The following is a 22,338-nucleotide window of genomic DNA, read 5'->3' as shown; positions in this document are numbered from 1 at the left end:
GCATGCTGGGTCATGTTGCTATTAAAGGATGTGTTAATATTTAACACATCTTTTTGTGTTAAGCTTTTAACACATTATGTGTAATTTTCTGTTGATTTTGTGTTAAAAGTAACCCAAAATGTGTTGTTTCAATAATAACACAGAGATGGATGGATTCTGGGACAACGCATTTAGTGTGTTGTCTCAGAATCAACACAAACATATTGTTTTAAACACATTCGTTTTAAGAGTGTAATCGCTTATTCTGGGCCCCGCCCACCTGCCATACTGTGATCGGAAGTTAAAAGATCGTTTTGAGGAGGGGAGGAGATTTGCTTGATTAAAGATTATGAGGGGACATCATTTTTTTTTAAAATAATGATGCTCACAGATAAGTCATTTGTAAACACTAGTGCTGTCAAAAGATTAATTGCGATTAATCACATACAAAATAAAAGTTTTTTATATATTTATTTGTTTATATTTATTATATATATATATATATTTATTATATATATATATATATATATATAGTATTTAAGAAACATTTATATGTATATTTTGATATATTTTATATTATAAATAAAAATATACCGAAATAAAATTTCTTAAATTCATACATGTATGTGTATATTTATATATACACAATATATACACAAAGTACACATGCACGCACACACACACACACACACACACACACACACACACACACACACACACACAATGTAAAAAATACTTTGCTGCCTTAAAATGTTTTGTTAAATCAAGTCATGTCAACAGAGATGAGTTGTCACAACTTATAAAATATAGTTGAGAAAAGTCAACTTAAAGGTGTAGCGGAAGAATTTCTCGAATTTTAGAAAAGAACTGCCTTCTCCACTTTTTTTAAAAAATGCAATTGCGCAACACTCCTGATTGACAGCTAGGAGGACCAATAGTCTTGATGATCCACCCTGAAAAAGAAAATCCTCCGCAATACCTTTAATTTTATAAGTTATAACAACTCACCTGTAGTTATAACAACTCATCTCTAGTCAGGATAAATAATAGTAAGTTGAAATGACTTGTAAATCCGATAATATATATTATGCAAACACAAACTTTTATTTTGTATGTGATTAATCATGATAAATCGTTTGACAGCCCTAGTAAAAACATACCACAATATTTCCCAAAATTTTAAGTTTCATTGTGACTTTTGAAATTAAATTAACTATTTTTTCAAGGCAACCAATTTACTTTTTTAAGTTGAACCAACAAATCATTTTATATAAATGGAAATTTTTATAAAAATATATTTTCAGCTGAAGAAAGGAAAGGTATACATATACATTTGGGATGGCATGAGGGCCAGTAAATTATAAGATTTTTATGGGCAAACTACTTTAATGACTGAGTTAAGTTCTGTGACAACATGTAGAGTCAAGATAATCCAAAAATGCACCCTGTTTAAATGGTACATTTACTTTTAAAAACCTCATACTGTTATCCTATAGTTACAGAGAGAAGAGCGCTTACATGGTATGTATATTGCATTACATCAGCTGTAATGCTTTAATCATATTTTAACCAAAAGTGCTATGCATGATGTGTTGTCTGAGCATCTGTCAAAACAAAAACGTAATTGTAGAGCACCTAACTACAAAAGTGGCCACAAAAATATACATTTCCATCCAATAAACTGAATTTATAAAACCTGTATTTCTGTCGGTGTGTGTGCAAAATATAACGATTTTAAAAACAGCGGCTGTAGGTAAAGGCCACAAATAGCCGTCATTCACAACACTGCATTTGATCACAGGGTCAAACACTCAATAAATAAAAACTTCTGAAAATTCTTGCACAGCCACCATTTCAATCACTTTCAAAACGGGAAAAATATGTGTAACAGTTCACAAATCAGTTTTTATTAATTTAAACAATCAAATAATAATGTCAAAAACATCTGTACACATCTTTTTTGCAGACACAACAAACTGCGTTTCACAATGAGGCCCACGTATTGTAAATTATTTCCAGTTTGCATTATGATTGCAACATACAAAAAAAATCTTGCCGTGTTTACTCTACAAAACCATGTCTACGTTTACCGTGATCTAGCAGCAAAATGTGATTCCCCGATATGGGGGGTGGCAGGGTTGCGGGTGAAATTGTAAATGTGGTGAGAGAAAAAAAACTCGGCTAACAGAAGACCTCACCTGCAGGAGCCAAGCAACATCATGTGCTGGGAGGGAAAATTAAAAACAGATTGAGTTAGCTGGGGAAATTCACAGTCGATAGCACATGTATGTTCTCAACTCCATCGTGAGCGTGTGTATAGGTGCATATGTGTGCCCGTGTGAGTGAGCAGTGGCTTTCTTAAAGTCCAACAGCTAAGAGTTTATCAGTCCATAGGTACCTAACAACTATCAATATGCATATTGAAAATCCGACTACAGTGATTTTCAAGTGGACACAGAAGACTTTTCTTAGTCAAATAAAAACACTACTTCATACAAAATTACACTTGCTGTACAAGAGTTTGCATTTCAGCGCTGGTACAAAAGATAACAAACCCAATTTTGAAGGCCTGTTGTGGACACGGAGGTCCAGCGTCAGGCAGGGGTAAGCAGTGGAAAACAGACATTTACATTTAGTTTGACATTCAGAGGATTAAGTTCTTAACAAGTTATTATTAATATGCTGCTTATGCGATCCGTGATGAAGTTTTGTTTGGGATACCCCTGGGAGTTAAACAATTCTTCCCAGACATTCTAGAAAAGCGCCCCTTTATGAACAAAAGTGTCACATTTCAATCCTCGAGTCTGTATCTCAGCACAACTTCGAAGAGCGGAAGCGTACAAAGAAAATAAACATCAATGAAGGAAATACGAAATCATTGACACTTGACATCCATGCTTTTGGTCATGACAAAACAATTATCACAAAAAATCCTTATATCTACATTTATTTATTGAACAAAATCTTAAACACGTCAACACTTTTCGGCTTTCGCGCAAATTACCGTGCGCGGACGCCTTTATGTACTTCCATGAAAAAACATTGCCACCTTTCCACAGCATGTACCATAATCAATATAGGAAGGAATAGTCCAGTGATTACAAATTTACACACAAAAATTGTCTGTACACGATTGTCTCTGCAATGTAAATAACGTTTCGTTAAATTTTTCCTTAAATTACTAGAAAATCCATTGGTATAGTGGAACCAAAGTACGTTGCGATGCGAAAAGGCACGAAGCCGGTGCCACTCCACAAAGTTTCAGATCATAAATAAGAAGCGCAGGACATCCAGACGAACGGTTATCAAGCCTGGAAACCAGGAGGCCACGCCCTATTGTCTTTGTACCGTTGAAATAGACGGAGGCGTACGGAAACAAACAGGGAGGAAGATTACACCATGTTGCGGTGGGAGCGGAGTCCTGCTATGTTCCAAAGGCATCGGTAGCTCAGTTTCGTCACAGGTGTGAACCCTTGCCGAGTGCCCCGCACAGACAGGGCTGTAAAACATTTTGATGGCTTTCGAAAAAAAAGCCAATTCACAGTAACCAGGGCCAGCAGCTGCAGCGCCATAAATTCACTCTCCTCTGCTTCGAAAAAGGTTTAGGGTTAAGACGAATTCCGGCCATGTGTCGACACGCAGAGCGTGTCGCTCGGGTTCTGCTCTTTCTGTGTTATGTGTATGAAGCATTTTTTTGGGGGGGAACGCAGACACTCGGGCGACGCAGAAGGCTGGCGATGCTGATGATGGTGTTGGGGCCCGTGCGCAGCCTGGTACAGAACGTCAGGATGCTACAAGTACTCCAGGTCGAGAGCGTGGTGCAGGGCCATGAGGTCAGAGTGACTAGATATCCTCCAGAAAGGCATATTGTGCTGGGAAAACAGAGAGGAAGAGTGTTTGAAGGTGAAGAGAAAACGAAAATAAAACAAACTCTCCAATGAAAACTTCACTTGGAAAAACAATCACGCCCGCCACATGAGTGTCTAAACATCCTCAATGACCCGTTACTTCACTACACAAGGCTTTTAAAGAAGAGCGATTTGCAAAGAGATGTTAAAGGGGACATATCATAAAAATCTGACTTTTCGATGTTTAAGTGCTATAATTGGGTCCCCAGTGCTTCTATCAAACAACCAAATGTGAAAAAGATCAACAAAGTAACTTAGTTTTGGTAAACCATTCTTTGCAAGCATGTGAAAAAATAGCTCATTAAAATTTGGCTCCCCTTGTGATGTCAGAAGGGGATTATACAGCCCCTTAATCCGCACTATCCAACCACAGCACTGCCATTTAGCGCAGAAATCAACTCATGCGCATTTAAAAGGACACACCCAAAACGACACATTTTTGCTCACACCCACAAAGTGGCAATTTTAACGTGATATAATCAGTGTTGGGGTAACGCATTACAAGTAACACGCATTACGTAATAATATTACTTTTTTGAAGTAACGAGTAAAGTAACGCATTACTTTATAAATGTACACATTAATATTTAAGTTTTTTTTTTTAAAGTAATGCGAGTTACTTTTCAGTTGAATCAATTCAATTTATTAATAAAAAATAAAATAATGTACCAAATTAAACTGAACATATTAAAATAGAAGCGGGAACAGTTTGAGTCAAAACAGAGATGGCAGGCCAGAGCTTGACATTTTTGCGATCATGAAAAACACCTGCAAGGCCTGAAAAGAGATCAAGCCTCAGCCAAGTAAGAAAAAGTAACGCAAAAGTAACCTAAAAGTAACGTAAGCATTACTTTCCATGAAAAGTAACTAAGTAACGCAATTAGTTACTTTTTTAGGGAGTAACTTAATATTGTAATGCATTACTTTTAACCCAACACTGGCTATAATAAATTATCTATATGATATTTTGAGCTAAAACTTCACATACGTACTCTGTGGACACTAAAGATTAATTTGACATCTTAAAAAATTCTTGTGAAATGTCCATTTAAGATGTCAGATAAAAATATTGAGTACTTTCATTAGATTTATGCATTTGGCTGGGTTAGATTTGATCAATAGGCTTTATGCCCAGATGCACTACTTCCTGAACTTCAGCCAGCTCCTTGTTTCCTGTCTGCCATTATTGGACAAACTTATTAATCCAGGTGTGCCTGACCTCAGTAGTCACAACAACAATAATCAGACACACCTGGATTAATCAGTTTGTCCAATAATGGCAGACAGGAAACAAGGAGCTGGCTGAAGTTCAGGAAGTAGTGCAGCTGGGCATAAAGCCTATTTGTGTTTGACCTACGACTCGAACGCATGACCTTAGCATTGCTTACGTAGAAGAAAATGTGACCCTGTCTAAAGTGATAATCTGAATATGAGATTTGGAGCATCAAAGTTAGATTTAAATCATTGATTTCACTTTTATTTCAATCTTTTACTCAGTCAATATAAGATATCAAGGTTATGTTTTTCATAGAATGATTTTATGTTGAATTCTCAAAATAAAATGACTTTAGCTGGGTGTTCATTGGCAGGGCCACTACATTGACATTTTTAATGACAGAGAAACTTTTAAAAAAAGAGATGTATTAGAAAAACGAATCTGCTGAGTGTTTTACTACTCCTCTCGATATCATACGAAGGCCTGGTGGGAAATAACTATTAAATGCACCATATATACAGCACCTCTGCACAAATGTTGCTGGAGATAACAGTGCAAATGAGGCATTGTCCCTGGGAGAGGCCAGGGAGAAATATGATTCTCCCAGAAGCTTGTCAGTTCAGAGTCTTCGACACTCAAACCATTACCGAGTCTTATCAAAGGTACGCCGTCTCTCAGGCATATGTTCCGCTTAGAGAAGCCTGCAGTGACCCTTAAAAGACTCTTTTCTTTTGTTTTGTAAATTGTCTTTGCTTTTAACTTTGAAAGCCAGGGAGATGGTATCTCCCCCGGCCTCGCTCGAGTTATTAACTAGAGAGGAATTGTTTCAGGGATACTTTCAAGAAGATGCCGAAAAAACGAAAATATACAAAGGTTCGACTTTCCTTTGCTGGAAGTCGCCCTTCACATTCGTCTTGTATCTGACAAAACTGTGCTATTTTATTTGCGGCCAGGCTTTCTCTGCATTCCACCCTATAAAGTGCCCGGGACTTATTAAAATCTCCAAACACTATAGGCTTGGTCTTGGAGGAAATGGGGACTGACATTTAAAACTGACTTCCTTTATTCGCATTCCTTGCATGATTAATTGACAACATTGAACTAATCACTTGGCACAATTTAATAAAGAATCACGTCAACACTTGCTTCGAAACCTGTCTGAACAACACACCGGTTTTCCCTGGTAATTAATTACATAATGACTAATTTTGGGTTTTGTGGTTTAAAGGGTTTACGCGAAAACTTGGCAGGCATTTTGAATTCACAGTTCTTGTCAACAGGCTGCAGGTAACATAAATCTTCGAGTTTGAACAACAGGAGGCAGGAAAAACAACATTCAGGTGTTCGGCTGCCTGGCCGCGTCCCACAATGCATCAAAAACTTCTGACAATCCGAACGTCCCCGTTCTTTATTCGTCAATGCTTGTCATTGCGCCGATTATCTTAAACTTATCTAACAATGATTTAAGCCTCTTAAACGCATGTTATATCTATGAACCCAACATGCCTGAACGGACTTCATGGCGCAATGGCAGGGACGTGTAATTATGTCATCTCGTCCCTTTACATTTGAGCTGTCAGATGAATTGGGCCGATTACAATGTTAAGACTCATTCTCTCAGCCAATGGCACTTTCAGGGAACAGGCTGAAGAAATTAAAGGTTTAAACCAAAACAAAACAAAACCGAACGTATAGAGTTCTGGGGGTACCTTTTTCGATCCTTGTTCCTCCTCCACGCCGTCGCCCACCACCACATAAACAACTTTCCTCCCGAATCTCTGAATCACCCTTTCAAAGCAGCTCTCTTTTCCTGAAAAGAGAAGAGAAACAGGTTTAGCGTTGCTGCATCCAAGACCCAGCTCATGTGAGGGCTCTTTAAATACGCAATAAGTTACACAAAATTATGCAGCGTAAACACTTTGCCTTGGCTCAGAGATTCGATAAGATCGATGCCCAGATAAAAGCGGTCTGAAAAGCATTAAGTGTGTCTTATTTCTACCAGAATATGGGACAAATGGACTTTAACAAGCTAAATCAGCCTCACATGTGAATGGCACAGAGCAACCACGGGATTCAGCGCGGATCTACTTGACAATGGCCCAGAAGTGAAGGTCGGTGTTTATTTTGCGTTGGAAAAGGGAGAGAGGAAAAAAATGTCCAAGTGGAATGACATAAATTTGGAGAAGTGGTTTCATATGTAGACCTGAAAAGAGGCCCAGTTTAGGCTGAGCTCCAAGAAAATAATCCCAGCCTGATTAGACCTCTTCCTGAACATCAACCCTCTCATGTGTCCGCCACTTCTGCAGTCTAAGCCAATCACACGCCATGTGTCTTGTGCTGTTTACACGTAATATCCCAGTAATTATGGCCGCTCCAATAAAAAGTCCACTCTCATACAAACACAGGTACTGCTGCCGAACAACGCTTACCTATTTTTGTGGCGCTGTAGATGTTTTCGATTGGAAACACGACTCCGAGGCCATAGAGGAGAACCTTTGCGAGAGCAGGTATGAGCTGTGTTGTGGTCACCAAGATGTTCACGCAGTTCGACCTAGAATTAAAAGGAAATTATGTCAATCTAATCCAAAGCATTTGTAATCCAAAATACAGCCTAGTCGCCAGCATTCGCAATGATCTCCCTAAAAGGTCCAGATAAGCATTTTAGTGTACTGGGGAATAAAGCTCACCAGTACTGACCTTGTGTTGATTTATGAATAACAGAGATGGTCTCTATATAATTTGCATACCTCGAGTGAATTAATGTTAGTGCTTTCAGTGCCAGTGTTAACCAGGAGTCCGTCAAGGCTTCAATTTCTGCTCGCAATTGCAACCAGGCTTCCCTTTTGGCTGGGCCGAGCAGACCTGTGATGAACAGAAACATTGTTTGAGTTGGACCATCCTTCGAAATACTTTCAAATTTACTCTAACCAAGTGGCTCTGCACAAGGGGTTATTTGAAAAAGTGCTTTTGTCGACACACCATCCCCTTCCCTAGCAATTTTAGCAAAGCAGTTTATTGGGGGATTACCTCCGACGTTATTTTTATAGGTGGTGTAAATTTCTTTTACTCGTCTGTAGCGGAACGCAAGCTTTCTCATCCAGTCCACACCTCCTCTTACGCCAGTGGCCAGGCACAGGTTGGCACTAGTAGCAGCGGCGTGGAATCCATCCGTGCTAAAATTATACGTACTGAACATATAAGAGAGAGAAAGAAAGGATACATATTGACCAACTGCTTAAATGATCCAAAACCAATGATCCTACAGTACATGACACCAACCATACCTCAAATCCTGGCCGTTGTCGTCCGACGACACATCGTCAATATGAACCTGATCGCACTCCTGCGAAAAGAAAAACAACGGATAGACACGGTCAGACAGTCTGAATTAAAATACACCTATTTGATTAATGGTTTTCATGTGCAAAATTGGGTGCGATTTGGCAGCTCGAGTCCACGAAGCGAATAATGTCAACAACTGTGGAATTCCCATTTGAAGCCTAAGCTCTCTCCCGAAAGCTCAAATCAGGGCTCAACCACTTCCAGCCTGAACCCCCCACCTGCTAAATCTTAATAAAAATAAACACCATCATCAGGGGACTGGGGGCCCAACCCATTTGGCGTCCACCACTAGGGGGATCCCTCGATATTCACATCTGCAAGTCCATAAGATCAACCGGGACTACATCAGCTATCACCACGGACTCTGGTATGGTAGAGATGGCCTCTCCGTGTTAGGTGTGCCGGTTCACGGACTGCAACAAGGAGATAGCTGTGGGATAATGAGAGCATCTGAGCCCCCTTCAGGATCTCTGGGGTCTTGGAGAGCCTGGAAGATTCTTCAGCTCAAGAGCTGATTCAGCCAGTGCACACACAGTAACACGAACCAGACTTTCTGGTAAATGTAACGTACTAGAAAAATTGAACCTGATGCTAACCGCCAATGAAATTATGACCTCTGATTGCTGCCGAGCCACACACCAACACAGCCTGAGGCCAGCTTTTTGGAGAAAGCAGACTGAAAATCTGTTATTAGTTTTCCATTTATAGTCCACCTCCTCCCCTCCCCATGCAAGAGCCATGGATGTTAGCAAGCTGCGTCTGAGCATTCAAATCAAATCTCAAATGGAAAGACAGAGGTGGTGGCTTGTGCATTACAAAAACTGTCTGCACAAGGCATTGTGGAACATCAAAATGGAAATAGTTATACTTGTCTATAATATAGCATCCCTTACATTTACATTCATGCATTGTGCGAACCCATAGCACCTTGGCACAGCTAACTTTGATCTACCAACTGAGCTGCAAAAACACCACCAAATCATTGCATAAGTGTTTGTTTTGTTAAACCAGCACTCATATTTCAAGTTCCACCTAACACTTAGTAGTCCAGTGTTAAAACGAAGCATTTCCTTTTAGCTTTCATTGAAAAATTTCCCTTCCATAACATTAAGCCTTTTAATTAAGTTTCAACGGCCTGCTAAGACACCAAAAACACAAAAAGGACTTCCTTGTTTTAACTCAATCTGAACCTGGCCAAATGCTGACGTTATTGCATTCCTGTCTAATGCTACGGCAGGGCAGGGGTAAGGGCTTTAGACCGTAAACCTTTTTTATTTTACTGGTTCCCCTCTGAACAAATTTTTCATCTCTCTGGATTTGCGGGGAGAGGGAGGGGAGACCGACGTGAGGAGAAACTCAAACCAGCTGTTCTTTAACAGAATTAAAATCTTGACCCTCAACCTCTGCTCTAATGCAGCCATTCTCTCGCCAAGCCTCTCCCAGCAAGCTTCGAGATCCAAAGAGGAAAAGACTTTGACCCGGTGCCCTGCTCCTCCTCTGCAGGGCTCCACAGGCTCAGATAAGGGGGAGGGGGAACGGCGGTTTTGGTGCTGGGGGGTTTGGGGTGACCTCACATGGAGAACTTGAAGTGTTGTGGGTCCAAGCGATGGACTGCCAATTGTGGCCGCAGCTCAGGAACACCTCGAGCTATTTGTGTAATATGTTTCTAGATAGGCAGCAGTGGGTCCATAATACTTGTGAAGTACCTTTTTTTAAGAGAACCTTTGGACAGGCCAGAATTGTTACAGAAAACTGGGTCATCCCATACAATGTTTAATCCCGACTCAAGTAATGAATAAAATAAAGTGCACGAAAAATGCACGAAAAATGTAAATGCTCTTTCGTTTGCCAGTTACTTTGGATAAAAGCAGCAGCTAAATCAATAAATGTAATGTAAAAGTGATAAAAAATGTTGCCTACTGCAGTATTTAAAATTTAAAGCTGCAATTTGTAATTTTGCCTCTCTATCGCCATCTCTGTTTAACACATAAAATTGCAGGTTACTTGACCTACTTTTTACATACAATCATTATTATTAGCAGTGTTGGGGAAAGTTACTTTTAAAAGTAATGCATTACAATATTAGGTTACTCCCCCAAAAAGTAGCTAATTGCGTTACTTAGTTACTTTTCATGGAAAGTAATACTTGCGTTACTTTTGCGTTACTTTTTCTTACTTGGCTGAGGCTTGATCTCTTTCAGGCCTTACAGGCGTTTACTGTGACTCAGAAGTTCTGCACTAAGAAATTGCATTTTCCGTCACAAAAATGTCAAGCTCTGGCCTGCCATCTCAGTTTCTGACTCAAACTGTTCCCGCTCAGGCACGTATGCATAGAGTGCGTAATTTTACATGACTATGTTCAGTTTAATTCAATACATTATTTTTTATCAAATTAATTAAACTGAAAAGTAACTTGCATTACTTTTTCAAAAAAGTTACTCAAATATTAATGTGTAAATTTATAAAGTTATGCGTTACTGTACTTGTTACTGCAGAAAAGTAATATTATTACATAATGCACGTTACATGTAATGCGTTAACCCAACACTGTTTATAAGCTCATCGAGAAAATATTCAACACTTCTTTATTATGTACTCTGATTTTTGTTCATTTTCAACCCCAAAAAGTTACAAATTGCAGCTTTAATAAATTCATAAAACCGCTAGTAAAATATCTAACTATTTAATCAACTACAAACCCATACTGAAATACTGCTTAAGTGTATTGATTGAGTGATGGCAGCTGCTTAAATCTCTTGATATTACCACTTCTCTTGCCACAGCAACTTTGTTGAAGTCACCGCATGTTTACATCGCCTTTTAATTCAGTGGTTATTACAACACGCAATTAACAGTTCACAGGCTTCTAGACCTCCGGGATGAAAGTTAGGGCGAGAGAAAGAATGCACAACCTCCAGCAATTACTGCACACAGCTGGGGCTCACATAAACCACTTGACTGCCACTCTGGTAGCTGCACCCAGACGCTAATGGAGCCGAGCGGTCCTAATGTCTTACAGTAACTCATGAGACTCATTAGGACAGCTTCTTAAGCACTCGTAAACACCGTTAAGCCTAATGATCGAGGATGGGCCAGCTTTAAGTGGTTAAGTACAGCATGTGGTTGATCTTTAAGGGTGGCTGAAGGTATCTTCAAGAAATACCTTTCTCTTGAATGGATGCAATGCTATAAAAGGAGTATAGCGCCAAGTAGGTTAATTGAAGAGTGGTGGTGAGAATTCAATTGGGGGAATGGGAGCAAGCGCGATCCAGTGTAAACAGGTCTGACCTTGCTTCATTCTAGTCCTCTATCCCTTGTTCACGAAGTAGTGGTTTTAAAAACCCCTACAATCACTCTTAACCAAGTCCAGATGTTCCTACTGTAGGCTGTGTAAAGATCCTCCACGCAATTCATACGTAATTACGTCTTACACAAACACTTTGTCTCTCACTTTGTTTAATTCATCAAATTTTGCATCAGTTCTAAAGGTCACGCTTCAAGAAGGAAAACAATATTCATAAAGGGCTACTGTGTACAACTGTGGGAAACTCCGAGAGGGGCCTAACAAACTACAAAATAAACACGTTCAAATCAGCTCTTCTCTGTTTTCATTCTCTCGCACTCATTTTCTTTTCAGTTCCTGCTCTGACTATCCGGGCCTAGAAAAACCTTTTCATTTATGCGAGCTATCAGAGCCTCCTTTGTTCGCTGGCATCTGTCATTAAGCAATCAGGCCGGACCGCTTGATTCTTCCTGTTGGCCAGAGGAAGGGCTTTGCTGCCGACTGCTCGGGAGCAAGCTGCAGAATGTCAAAATGAAAATGATTATTTAAAACTACAAACCTCACTTTCCCTTTCGTTCCTGCCGTTCAAGCTGGAAACATCCGTATTGCATTACCCTTCCTGGCTACCTCTGTTTCTACTCTCTTTTTTCCTATTAGAACAGGAGGTAATGGGCTTTTTTCCTTGAGCCAGATCTTAAACTCGGCCTGGAGAGGAACCGACTCCCTACGCAGGTGAGCAGCCCAGGTAACAAAGGCACAGTATGAGTGATTACAGCCATCATCACAACATTCCTCCAAGCCTACAAGCTAAGTCCATGTGAAAAGACCCAATCCATGGTTCGCAGGTTCTCAATGCTGCCACTCCATTGGCAAGGTCTGTCATCCCCCCGTCTGTGAGGGGGGTTCATGACCCCCGGTGTTTCCCCCCCTTCACTTTCCCACCACAGTTGGCCCACGCAAGGGTGAGAGAGGTAGAGAGAGATAGGGAGGGTGCAGCTTACCTGTGGGTCGGACACAGGATATGGAGAACAAAGAGACTTCTTCAGACCCACTTCATACCAATCCACAGTTTGTGCTTGAACAGTCATGGAATTCAAACAGACGAGTGAAACAAAGCTCTCTGGAACCGTAGGTTTCCTAAAATGGAGGCTTTTCACACTTTCATGTTAGGACAGAAACGAGCAGATATTCTAGTCAAGCCAAGCCAAGCGAGTTGGACAAAATGCTACAAGACATCTAGCCACAAGTTTTCTCAATGCCAAATATTCCACTGCACATTATTGCATTTCTACCTTATGGGTGCGTTGCCAGTTAAAACAGAAGTCAGTCCAAACATAAAGACAAGCTGAAACTTGCCCTTATTAATCCTCTGACAATGTGAGGGATCGACATATCAAATTATACATCGCTCTTATTGTAAATCTCAGATGCCTTTAAACTTTTGTGCATTTGAAAAACTGCTATGCACACATTTTAGTATATACAGTATGAGGATGAGCAAACCATCACTTGTCATCACAATGTTTCTAGCACAAGGTTTTCCATAGACGCACAACCCTTATTGCTTTAAGGCTGCTATACTGTGGGCTGCTGGGTAAGAGGGGCCCGATGCTGAGAGAAGATAGACAGGCCAACTTTAAAAGCTTTACATTTTCTCTTTAGTCATTCCAAAACACATCAGGGCTCCTGCCTTGGGACCTTTAGAGCTCTGACAGCCAACAGATACTACCTGCGTCTAGACATAAAAACACATTGAATCCACAGAGTCAAATCCTGTTCCCGAACACACAACACGCGTAGGGAAAGTTATGATAATGACTTATTTCACTTTCAAAAGAGTCACTCCTCTATTTTGGTTTGGTCCAAAGCGCTCTAGGAATTTTAATGGAACATTTGCTTGTGGTATTGGCCAGAAATAAAGTATATTAAATAACAAAGCTATCCCCTAAATAACCAACAGCAAAACGGAAGGATGTCAAACATAGCAATTCATGAACGTTTGCAAAAAGTAAATTTATAAATGAACCTTACACCACTTATATGACCCAAATTGTAATATAAGTAAAGTCCTTCTATCCTGGGGTGCTTAAAACGCCCCATGTCCTCTTTGTAAAGTCACCGGGTTGGCTCAGGTATGCATCGGCGGAGGTACAGCAAGGTTAATTGAAACCGTTCCCACCGCAGAGCAAAGCAGAGCTCTAAGCCAAGGAGAAGAACTCTGTCCTGCACACGGCCCTGTGTTGTTTTCTCTCCCGGCGAGCCGTGGCCCTTCCCCGCTGAGAGGGAGCACGGCCGGTCCTCCAGAGACGCACATTCCCACACACTAACCCGCACTCCAGCTCTCGCCCAACACACAAGAATGCTTTCATCCCTGTCGTGTCCCTACACTCAGGTACTGGACACAGAATATAACAAGAGCTAGAAGTTATTGCATGTACAACCAGTTGTTGTGTTATATCCAAAGAGTGTTATAACCTTTGTTTTTTTACTAATGCACAATTTTTAATTTATTGTTATATGTAGGTTAGAAAACAATGTTTTATTCTGTGAAAATAGATCTTGGAATATAGAGAACATTTTTAATCTATAAAAATGTATAAAGTGAAAACACTGTACTGATGTAATTATTTGAAAAATAATAATAAAAAAACTAATTTTTTCAAAGTGAAAATGACAAAAATAAGTCTAAGAATTTATTAGATTTATAAATTACATATTATATTATATATTATTATTTATTCTAATTATTCTAATATAGACTAAATAAATAAATAATTCATGTATTAGTTATTTGGGTAACACGTTACAATAAGGTTCATTAGTTAACATAAACTAATAATGAACTGCACTTAATTTCAACAATTACTAATAATTTATTACAATCTTGTTAATGTTAGTTAATGCACTGTTAACTAACATGAACAAACAATGTTAAAACAGCTTTATTTACATTAACAAAGATTAATAAAGACTGTAACAAATGTATTGCTCATGGTTTGTTCATGTTAGTTAATACATTAACTAATGTTAACTAATGGACCTTATTGTAAAGTGTTACCTTTATTTGTTTACATTTACAATTAGACAGGATAATATTAAGTACAAAATTTACTTTTTGAAGTGAACATGCCACATCTATACATTTACATAATTGTTTTTTTTTTCTTTACAATAAAGTTGAAGTTAACATTACTAAATGCATTAGCGAACATTAATAAACAATAAACAGTTTGGTTTTTAGCTTTAATAAACATTAGTGTTAATACGATTATTTTTGTTAGCACACAATAACAATGATTTGTTTTAAAAATGTATTAGTAAATGCTAAAATTAACATAAACTAAAATAAAATAAATAAATATTTTAGATTAATTGTTTATTGTTTGTTCATTGTTAGCGAATGCATTAATTTATGTTAATAAATACAACCTTATTATAAAGTATTATTTATTTATTATTCATTTTTTATGTAAAAGTATAACAATACAAATCATGTTAATTTTGGAGGGAAATATGTTACAATAGAAAGAGCATTAACATACTGTATTTAAATAAACAATTATATATTATTTGCAAAATCATCTCCTGACATTGTGCACACTTTCTCTCTCTATTTTTGAATGAAACTTTTCCTGAAAATAACCGCTAAAATCCTCCCATGAATCAATATACAGCGATCAATACAAGTATCGTATTGCTGACAAGCATGAAATATATTCTGCCATTGTACAATATCAATAATTAAGTGAGCAAAAAAAACAAGACTGTCTCCTTTTCCAAAAGATCTCGGCCACTTTGTTTCTCATGTTCGGTGCTTTATCACGAGATTTCGTGCTGGTCAGATCAGTCTCTGTGTGTGTGTGCCCTACTAGTCCCATATCTTTTCATTACTTTTCATCAGTAATCAGCATTGATCAAACTCCAATCATGCACATACACAAAAAAAGCCGGCAACAAACAAATAAGCAAATAAGAAACAAGCCGTCAGCAGCACAGAATGGTGTAACACGACACAACGCAACATGACCCCGCACTTCACCAAGACAGAGCGAAGCTTCAATCAAACAGGATGTGACCACGAGGAAACATATCCGTGTTGATCACAAACCAAAGCAAATTTACTCGCATCATAGTGTTTTATTCCCACAAATGCGAATTGAAGCAGCACGGCACAAACCAAAGGCTAAAGAAGACAAGAATGTGTCAATCAGGCTGATGGTGTATTTCAGGACCGTTGCACATTTGTGTACACGTTACGCACATGACAGTCTGGTGTTACGGTGGACTTGTATGTGCAAAGCCAAGGGGAAAAACGAAATTACACCGAGCATATGCACTTCTTCAAGGTATCCACTGTTGTATTATTTACAGTTTGGAAATCTTCCTCCAATTCTGCCTTTATCCCATCTTAATACTCTGTTTAGTTCATATCAAACATTCTGTTGCGGTTTGAAGTACAGAAAGCGAAGTGTTCTGGTATTGCATGCAATTGTAGTTTTAAGAGAAGGTCCTTAGCTTTAAAGTGTCAGAACGAAATGTAATAATTCCATCGCTGAGACGTAGCAGAAAGGAAAAACTGCGCATTGCACAATTCGATCGTTTTACAAGATGCCTGAACCGCCAATTCATACCCGAGTGGTCTAAACACATGAAACGAAATCAAAATACGGGACAGATGTTGTGAAAAAGCCACATTTAAGCTTTGTCACAAAACTGTCATTTCTTTTTCAAAACAGCACATCTATTATACAAAATGCGGCGTGCAAATCGACGTAGCCAAACATACGGAAATATTTAACGGCCAATTGCCGCCAATTAACTTTGATCAAGATGAGCGCGATTGCAATCTCGCCGTCATTCTTCTGTCTCGGGCAGCACAAACATTTTCTTTCTCGCTGGTGGCAGTAAAAGCAGAGCAAGGCCGCTGACTAATGAGACCTGGCAGACTCGCAACAAGTCTCCTCACACTTAACTATCAAACAAAACATCTCCTCCTCTGCAAGGTCAAGCACAAGCAGGACAATCAATGGGATAGCTGAGTCGGGTTTGGGGGAAGAGGGAGAGCTTAGTTAGATCAAAGTTTCTGAAATTTTGATTTTTTTATTGCAATTGCAATGAATGAGTACTAAAGCTTTAAGTTTCAAAGAAGAACGAACTGTTCCTTTAAGGGTTTGGACATTTTTTCGGTTCATCACAGTCCATACTTTTCTCCCACATTGCTAATATTTTAAATTTTCTGAATAATGTGCCACAGTAGCTTGAAGAACACCAGATCGGGTCAAGTTATGAACAAATGGATCTCCGCCAATCATGGGTAGAAATGACCCCACCGATCTCACAAGGAGGGGCAGAAAGACACCTATATACCCTCTCAGTAACAGCCCCCAGGGGCAAATTTTACACTGATCCAACATGAATCAGGCGGTGCGGGCTGAGGAACAGTTTTCAGACCGTGACTGCGGCCGGGCGGACAGAGACACCGAGCACACAGCGTGACATGCAGACAGTCAGAGCCTGTTCAGAAATATTAGAAGCTGACAAATTGGCCTGTGCGGCACGGGGAGGAGGGGCGACAGTGGGCGCAGACCAGTGAGACTGACAAGCGCATGTAAAATTCATAGTGTCCCATGGGCTCGGAGGTAATACTTCATCCGTTGAGGGACGTTAGCGAGAAATAGGCACCCCGCTATTAAATGGTTGTTGATGCTATGGCTTAAAGTTTAATGGACTGCTCTTTTGCTCATAATGTAATGTATACACTCTGTTGTGACTTATCCACATCTTGGGCCTGGGTTTTAAATATTGCCCCAAAGAAAGCAGGCTGGAGAAGTAATCACAGTATTAGAAAGTCTTCACGGGGGATGAACTCCCGTGAGGCGCAGGAAACCCCCGAAGTGACAAAACGTGCTGGACTTACTTCTAAGTCGTTGAAGAAGAAATGCGTGTCGGCCAAGTTGAAGATCATCTCTTCCATTCTTAGTCCCAATGAAACCGACGTCGGAGGATCCTGAAAAAAAAAACATACCCGAAATCAATTCTAGCCTGATGACTAAATAATCCTAAATATGAGGACATTTAGGTAGATATCTACAAAAACACAACATTTATTATTTTAGTGTTAGAGTGGCTTTAAATAAAAGCATATGATAAGTAACAGAATGGTATAGATGGTTTCAGCAGTAACAACATAAACAAGCGGCTTTCGTTGTCAACACGTAACTTCCGGTAAACTCCGCTAGGAACAAAAGACAACAAAGTACTTTAAACTAGGGATGCACCGATACCACTTTTTTGGAATATGAGTACGAGTACTTGCATTTCAGTACTACCGATACCGAGTACTTAATAAAAAACATGATTTAAATTTACAGGTAACAGCTTTAGTCATATAATTTAACAAAAAAACAAGAGACTAGTTTGGAATTGAGAACATTTATTTAAAACAAAAAGCATGTTGTATGCAACATATTACAGAATGAATAATAAACAAAAAAATGTAAACAGTGACAGTGCAACTCAAGTATTTTTTTTCAGTTTGTTGTAAACTCTGCCTCTTTGGCAACACGAGGCATCAACCCCTTACATGCCCCTCAAACATAGACATTTCTCAGACCGTGGTAGCGATCACCGGTATCGGGGGACATTTAACAAGTACGAGCACTTTAGAAAAGGTGGTATCGAGGTCGATACCCGATACCGGTATTGGTGCATCCCTACTTTAAACGTAGTTTATTTATATAACAAGCAAAATAAACACGTAGATTACTTTGAAAAATAAAATAAAATAAAAAAATAATATATATATATATATATATATATATATATATATATATATAAAATTTTTCCAAAGTAAATATTTGACAAGACATTTGTTCAATAGTTCAGTTTAGCAACTAGTCAGACCATTAAAAAACTGAAACCGGAAGTAAAGTTCAGACCAGACGCGTATCGCGTCACCGCACGTGCGTCCGTTGAAACCGACTATAGAGATAAAAAAATAAACTTGGCATCTCAATGGCTTTAATATAAAATTAGTTTAAAATACTTCAAGACCTCTAAAAGGAGGCACAGCTTAATTTTCCCACTCTGTAGACATTAAAAATTGGTCTTTGATGCGTTAAAAGGAACTTGAGGTCGAAGTGCCATCATAAATACATAGCTGCTCATATACCTCTGTAGATCATCTTTCTTCACTTTACTACTGATGCATCTCACCCCACTCCCCTACACAATCTGATCTCACGTCAGATAAAGTATTTTTCCAACTATTTCTAAAAGGTTTAAGTTGGCAATTTAATAGAAACAGGAAGATGCACATTTTTCCTTCACAAAATAGCGTTACCAGGTAATGTATAAACCTATGCACTGGCAGTAATCAAAATGGATTACTCTCTCAAAATGTAATGGACTCTTTTTTTAAAATGTATTCGGTTTCCACCGTAATGCAATACTGGCAGTAATGGTGATCTTAGCGGTTGGGTTCGAGTTGATACAAAGATGGAAGTGACTGCTCTGTACACAGTTAATACATCAGATACAGTGGATTTTTCTCTCTTATTGCAAAATGAACCTGCGCACACAAAGCGCTCACATTTCATATATTGTCTGCAAACAGTTTGGAGTCAATGCATTCGGTGTAAATACTGTGCTATTAAGACAAAGAAACACTGTAGCACAAACTAAGAGCAACCTTATTAAATGAGCATTTATGCATTGGGCTTTTTAATCTTCATTCCACGCTGGCTTATTTCTCTAATCAGTGGATGCTCTGTGGTTCTTCATTAAGAGGATAGAGTGAGGACAGCAGAGATGAAATGAAGGAGGGGATTTATTTCGGTGTCTGTGCGGCTGTGCTGAGTCAGAAAGCTCTGCTGCCGGGATTAAAGCTTAAAGCCACCTGAAGAAACGGCTGAGCTTTTAACTGATTACATCCACGCTCGCAATGAAAATGTTTTAAGTGCGGACAGTGGGAGGGAAAACCACACAAGTAGACGAGAACGCCAGAGTCACAACTGACGGTTTTATGCTTTTGGATCTAGGAGATAATCTGTGTACATCTACACTGTTAAAAATTAAAGGTGCTACAGAAGAGCCATTTTTGTAACATTATTGATGCTACACAAATATCTACCTGATTTTACCTCAACCTGTTAAGATTAAAAAGCAATAATTGAAAAGCTCAGATGCAAGAGCAGCTAAACGCCACCTCCATCAAAAATGAGATAATGATATAACCAAATGCTCTCAGTACGTATTATTTATACGTATTTTATGAAATACTTTCACTTCAAATCTGCTTAATCCTGGCCTTAGGCAGAACAACCCAGTATCACGAAATTACGTACCTATAGTCACTTAAATTTGTGAGTCTTTTCCGTGACACTGACACGTTTTTTCCGCCTTTTAGCGCACGCATTTCTGTTTACGTGTCACTGTCACGTATTTATTACTCAACTGTTTTGTCCTATTTTCCTACCATTGTCGCTTTGGTTTAGGGTTAGATTTACATAAAATGACATCCTTACCCAAACCCAACTCTAACCCTAATGCCAGGCGACAATAGTTTAAGAATCATAAAATATAAAAAAAAATCATGAAAAAGGTATAAACCAATACTTAAAGTGACAACCTAACGCAAACACCAAATCTAAACCGGAGCGTCAATGGTTTGAAAATAGGACAAAACAGTTGAGTAACAAATACGTGACAGTGACACGTAAACAAAAATGCATGACACGTTCACGCAAAATGGTGGAAAAACGTGTCAGTGTCACAGAAAAGACTCACAAATTTACATGACTATACACTGTCAAAAATAAAGGTACAAAGCTGTCACTGGGGCAGTACCCTTTAAAAAGGTCCTAATATGTACCATTTAGGTACAAATATGTACCTTTAAAGGTACATATTGGGAGTTCAAAGTACCAATATGCAGTCTTTGGGTACAAAGGTGTACCTTTTTGAAATGGTACTGTCCCAGTGACAACTTTTGTACCTTTATTTCTCAGAGTGTAGGTACAATAGTAAATTGTAAATTACATATAAATATTGTACCCGACCCGCTCCCTGGCCAGCATTTTTTAAAAGTAGTAATGGTTTAAAATAGTTATTGCCATCTTTATTTCAAACGCCCGACCGACCGTGACCCGAATATAATCAAAAATATTTTTGGATGACTCGTAACCGCGGGTAACAGCAGGCACCGGCTCTTTTCGGATCAATCCCCACATCACTGATAGGTACTTAATTTCATGATACAGGGTTGGGCAGAATCTATTTGGATCCTGATAAAAAATGCTCATTTACATACAAAAAAAACATGTCAGACGCACTTAGCGAGTTTTGAATCTGAACATTTTACAAGATTACAAAAGCATTAATACTTTAAAATGATTATTAACTGTAATATTTTGTCCCCATATGATCCTAAATATGTCTTATGTACTTCTCATGGACATACAGTAAACTTTATTATTAATCAAGACTCCATGTAGATTTCTTTAATAAGTTAATACTTCATGCATAAGAATTATTTACCAATGAACTAAGATCTACAGTATATCCTAAAATAGTTCTCACTAAATAGCACTATGGGTGGTAATTCTTAAAGCAAACAACACGTTTGAATATTCCTCCCCTCCCGTCTATTTTGAGCCTCCCACACAGTCAACTTTATATAAACACCTGCGTGTGTATCTGACAGTTAATAAAAGCAGGTTTGGTGGTGAGAGGTATGCAAAGTGCACTTCTCCGTCCCGGCGAATCCTCTCCAATTAAATCTAAACAATCATTCAGCAAGAGAGTTAAGAATACAAGCAGGCCAGAGTGCCAGAGGGTCTTCTGCTGCCGTCGCCACCTGTCCCCACACATCAGTGCCTCGGCAAAGGGCGCCAGGTCCTCCCCTCTAAAATCCCCCTCTCTCCCCTTCAGGCTGACGGCCACACAGCTGGCCCGAGCCATCAGCTTTATGGGAGTGAGCTGCTCTGATGCCAATTAGGATAACTGATAACCACAGCGGTGAGCTCTCCGGCATGGCTCTATTTATAGGGCTCTTCCTCAACAGCCTGCCTGAAGGAAATACATTTTGGTGCGTTTTCTTACTGTTTATGTTTGGGGTTCATATCTTGAAAAATGTGAAGCACCTTGGTTTTTAATGTAAAGGGGTTGAGATGCGTATGCTGATATGGTTTAAGAGAGCATTATGTGGTTTGTGATGTTGCGGAGTTGATCGGCTAAGCATATTTCTGGTGGGAGGGCAATGTGTAATCAGATTATAAGACCAGAAAGAGAGACTATATTGGCATGTATGTGCTTAGTTACAATTGCCAAAGTATTATTCATAAGACAAGTTATCACAATAGCAAAAAATAAGATACATAAATAAAAAGGACTTTTGCATTAACATTAAGTCGAGACAACGAAGAAAGAAAGAAAGAAAGCTGTGACATTATAAATGAAAAAGGGGCCCTAAAATCAGAGGGGTGCACTGATGGCTCATATGCAGTTTGTGTGTCCTTAGATGTGAGTGTGTAAGAGGCGACGCCAACACATTTCATGTTGAGGCACAGTGTTTCGCTTCTTTACCCAGCATGCTCAGCCGAGGAAAAGTA

General features: G+C 39.0%; 1 protein-coding gene across 12 annotated transcripts in view; it reads right to left on the bottom strand.

Moving 5' to 3' along the window:
• Positions 1-1,862: 1,862 nt before the first annotated feature.
• eya1 (EYA transcriptional coactivator and phosphatase 1) overlaps positions 1,863-22,338 on the bottom strand; it is a 100,809-nt gene continuing 80,333 nt past the window's right edge. For all 12 annotated transcript variants that reach the window (XM_055182237.2, XM_073863637.1, XM_055182236.2 and 9 more), the window contains 7 exons: positions 17,646-17,735; positions 8,388-8,446; positions 8,131-8,291; positions 7,851-7,965; positions 7,533-7,654; positions 6,813-6,913; positions 1,863-3,851 (listed from right to left, as the gene is read on the bottom strand). In XM_055182237.2, coding sequence (XP_055038212.1) covers positions 3,771-3,851; positions 6,813-6,913; positions 7,533-7,654; positions 7,851-7,965; positions 8,131-8,291; positions 8,388-8,446; positions 17,646-17,735 — 729 coding nt within the window. In that variant the 3' untranslated portion in view covers positions 1,863-3,770. The remainder of the gene's footprint in view (positions 3,852-6,812; positions 6,914-7,532; positions 7,655-7,850; positions 7,966-8,130; positions 8,292-8,387; positions 8,447-17,645; positions 17,736-22,338) is intronic.

Source organism: Misgurnus anguillicaudatus, chromosome 25 (genome assembly GCF_027580225.2).
Source record: "Misgurnus anguillicaudatus chromosome 25, ASM2758022v2, whole genome shotgun sequence".
Classification (NCBI taxonomy): Eukaryota; Metazoa; Chordata; class Actinopteri; order Cypriniformes; family Cobitidae; genus Misgurnus; species Misgurnus anguillicaudatus.
The sequence above is the reverse complement of the archived record's forward strand: the minus strand, read 5'-3'. Positions and strand labels throughout refer to the sequence as shown.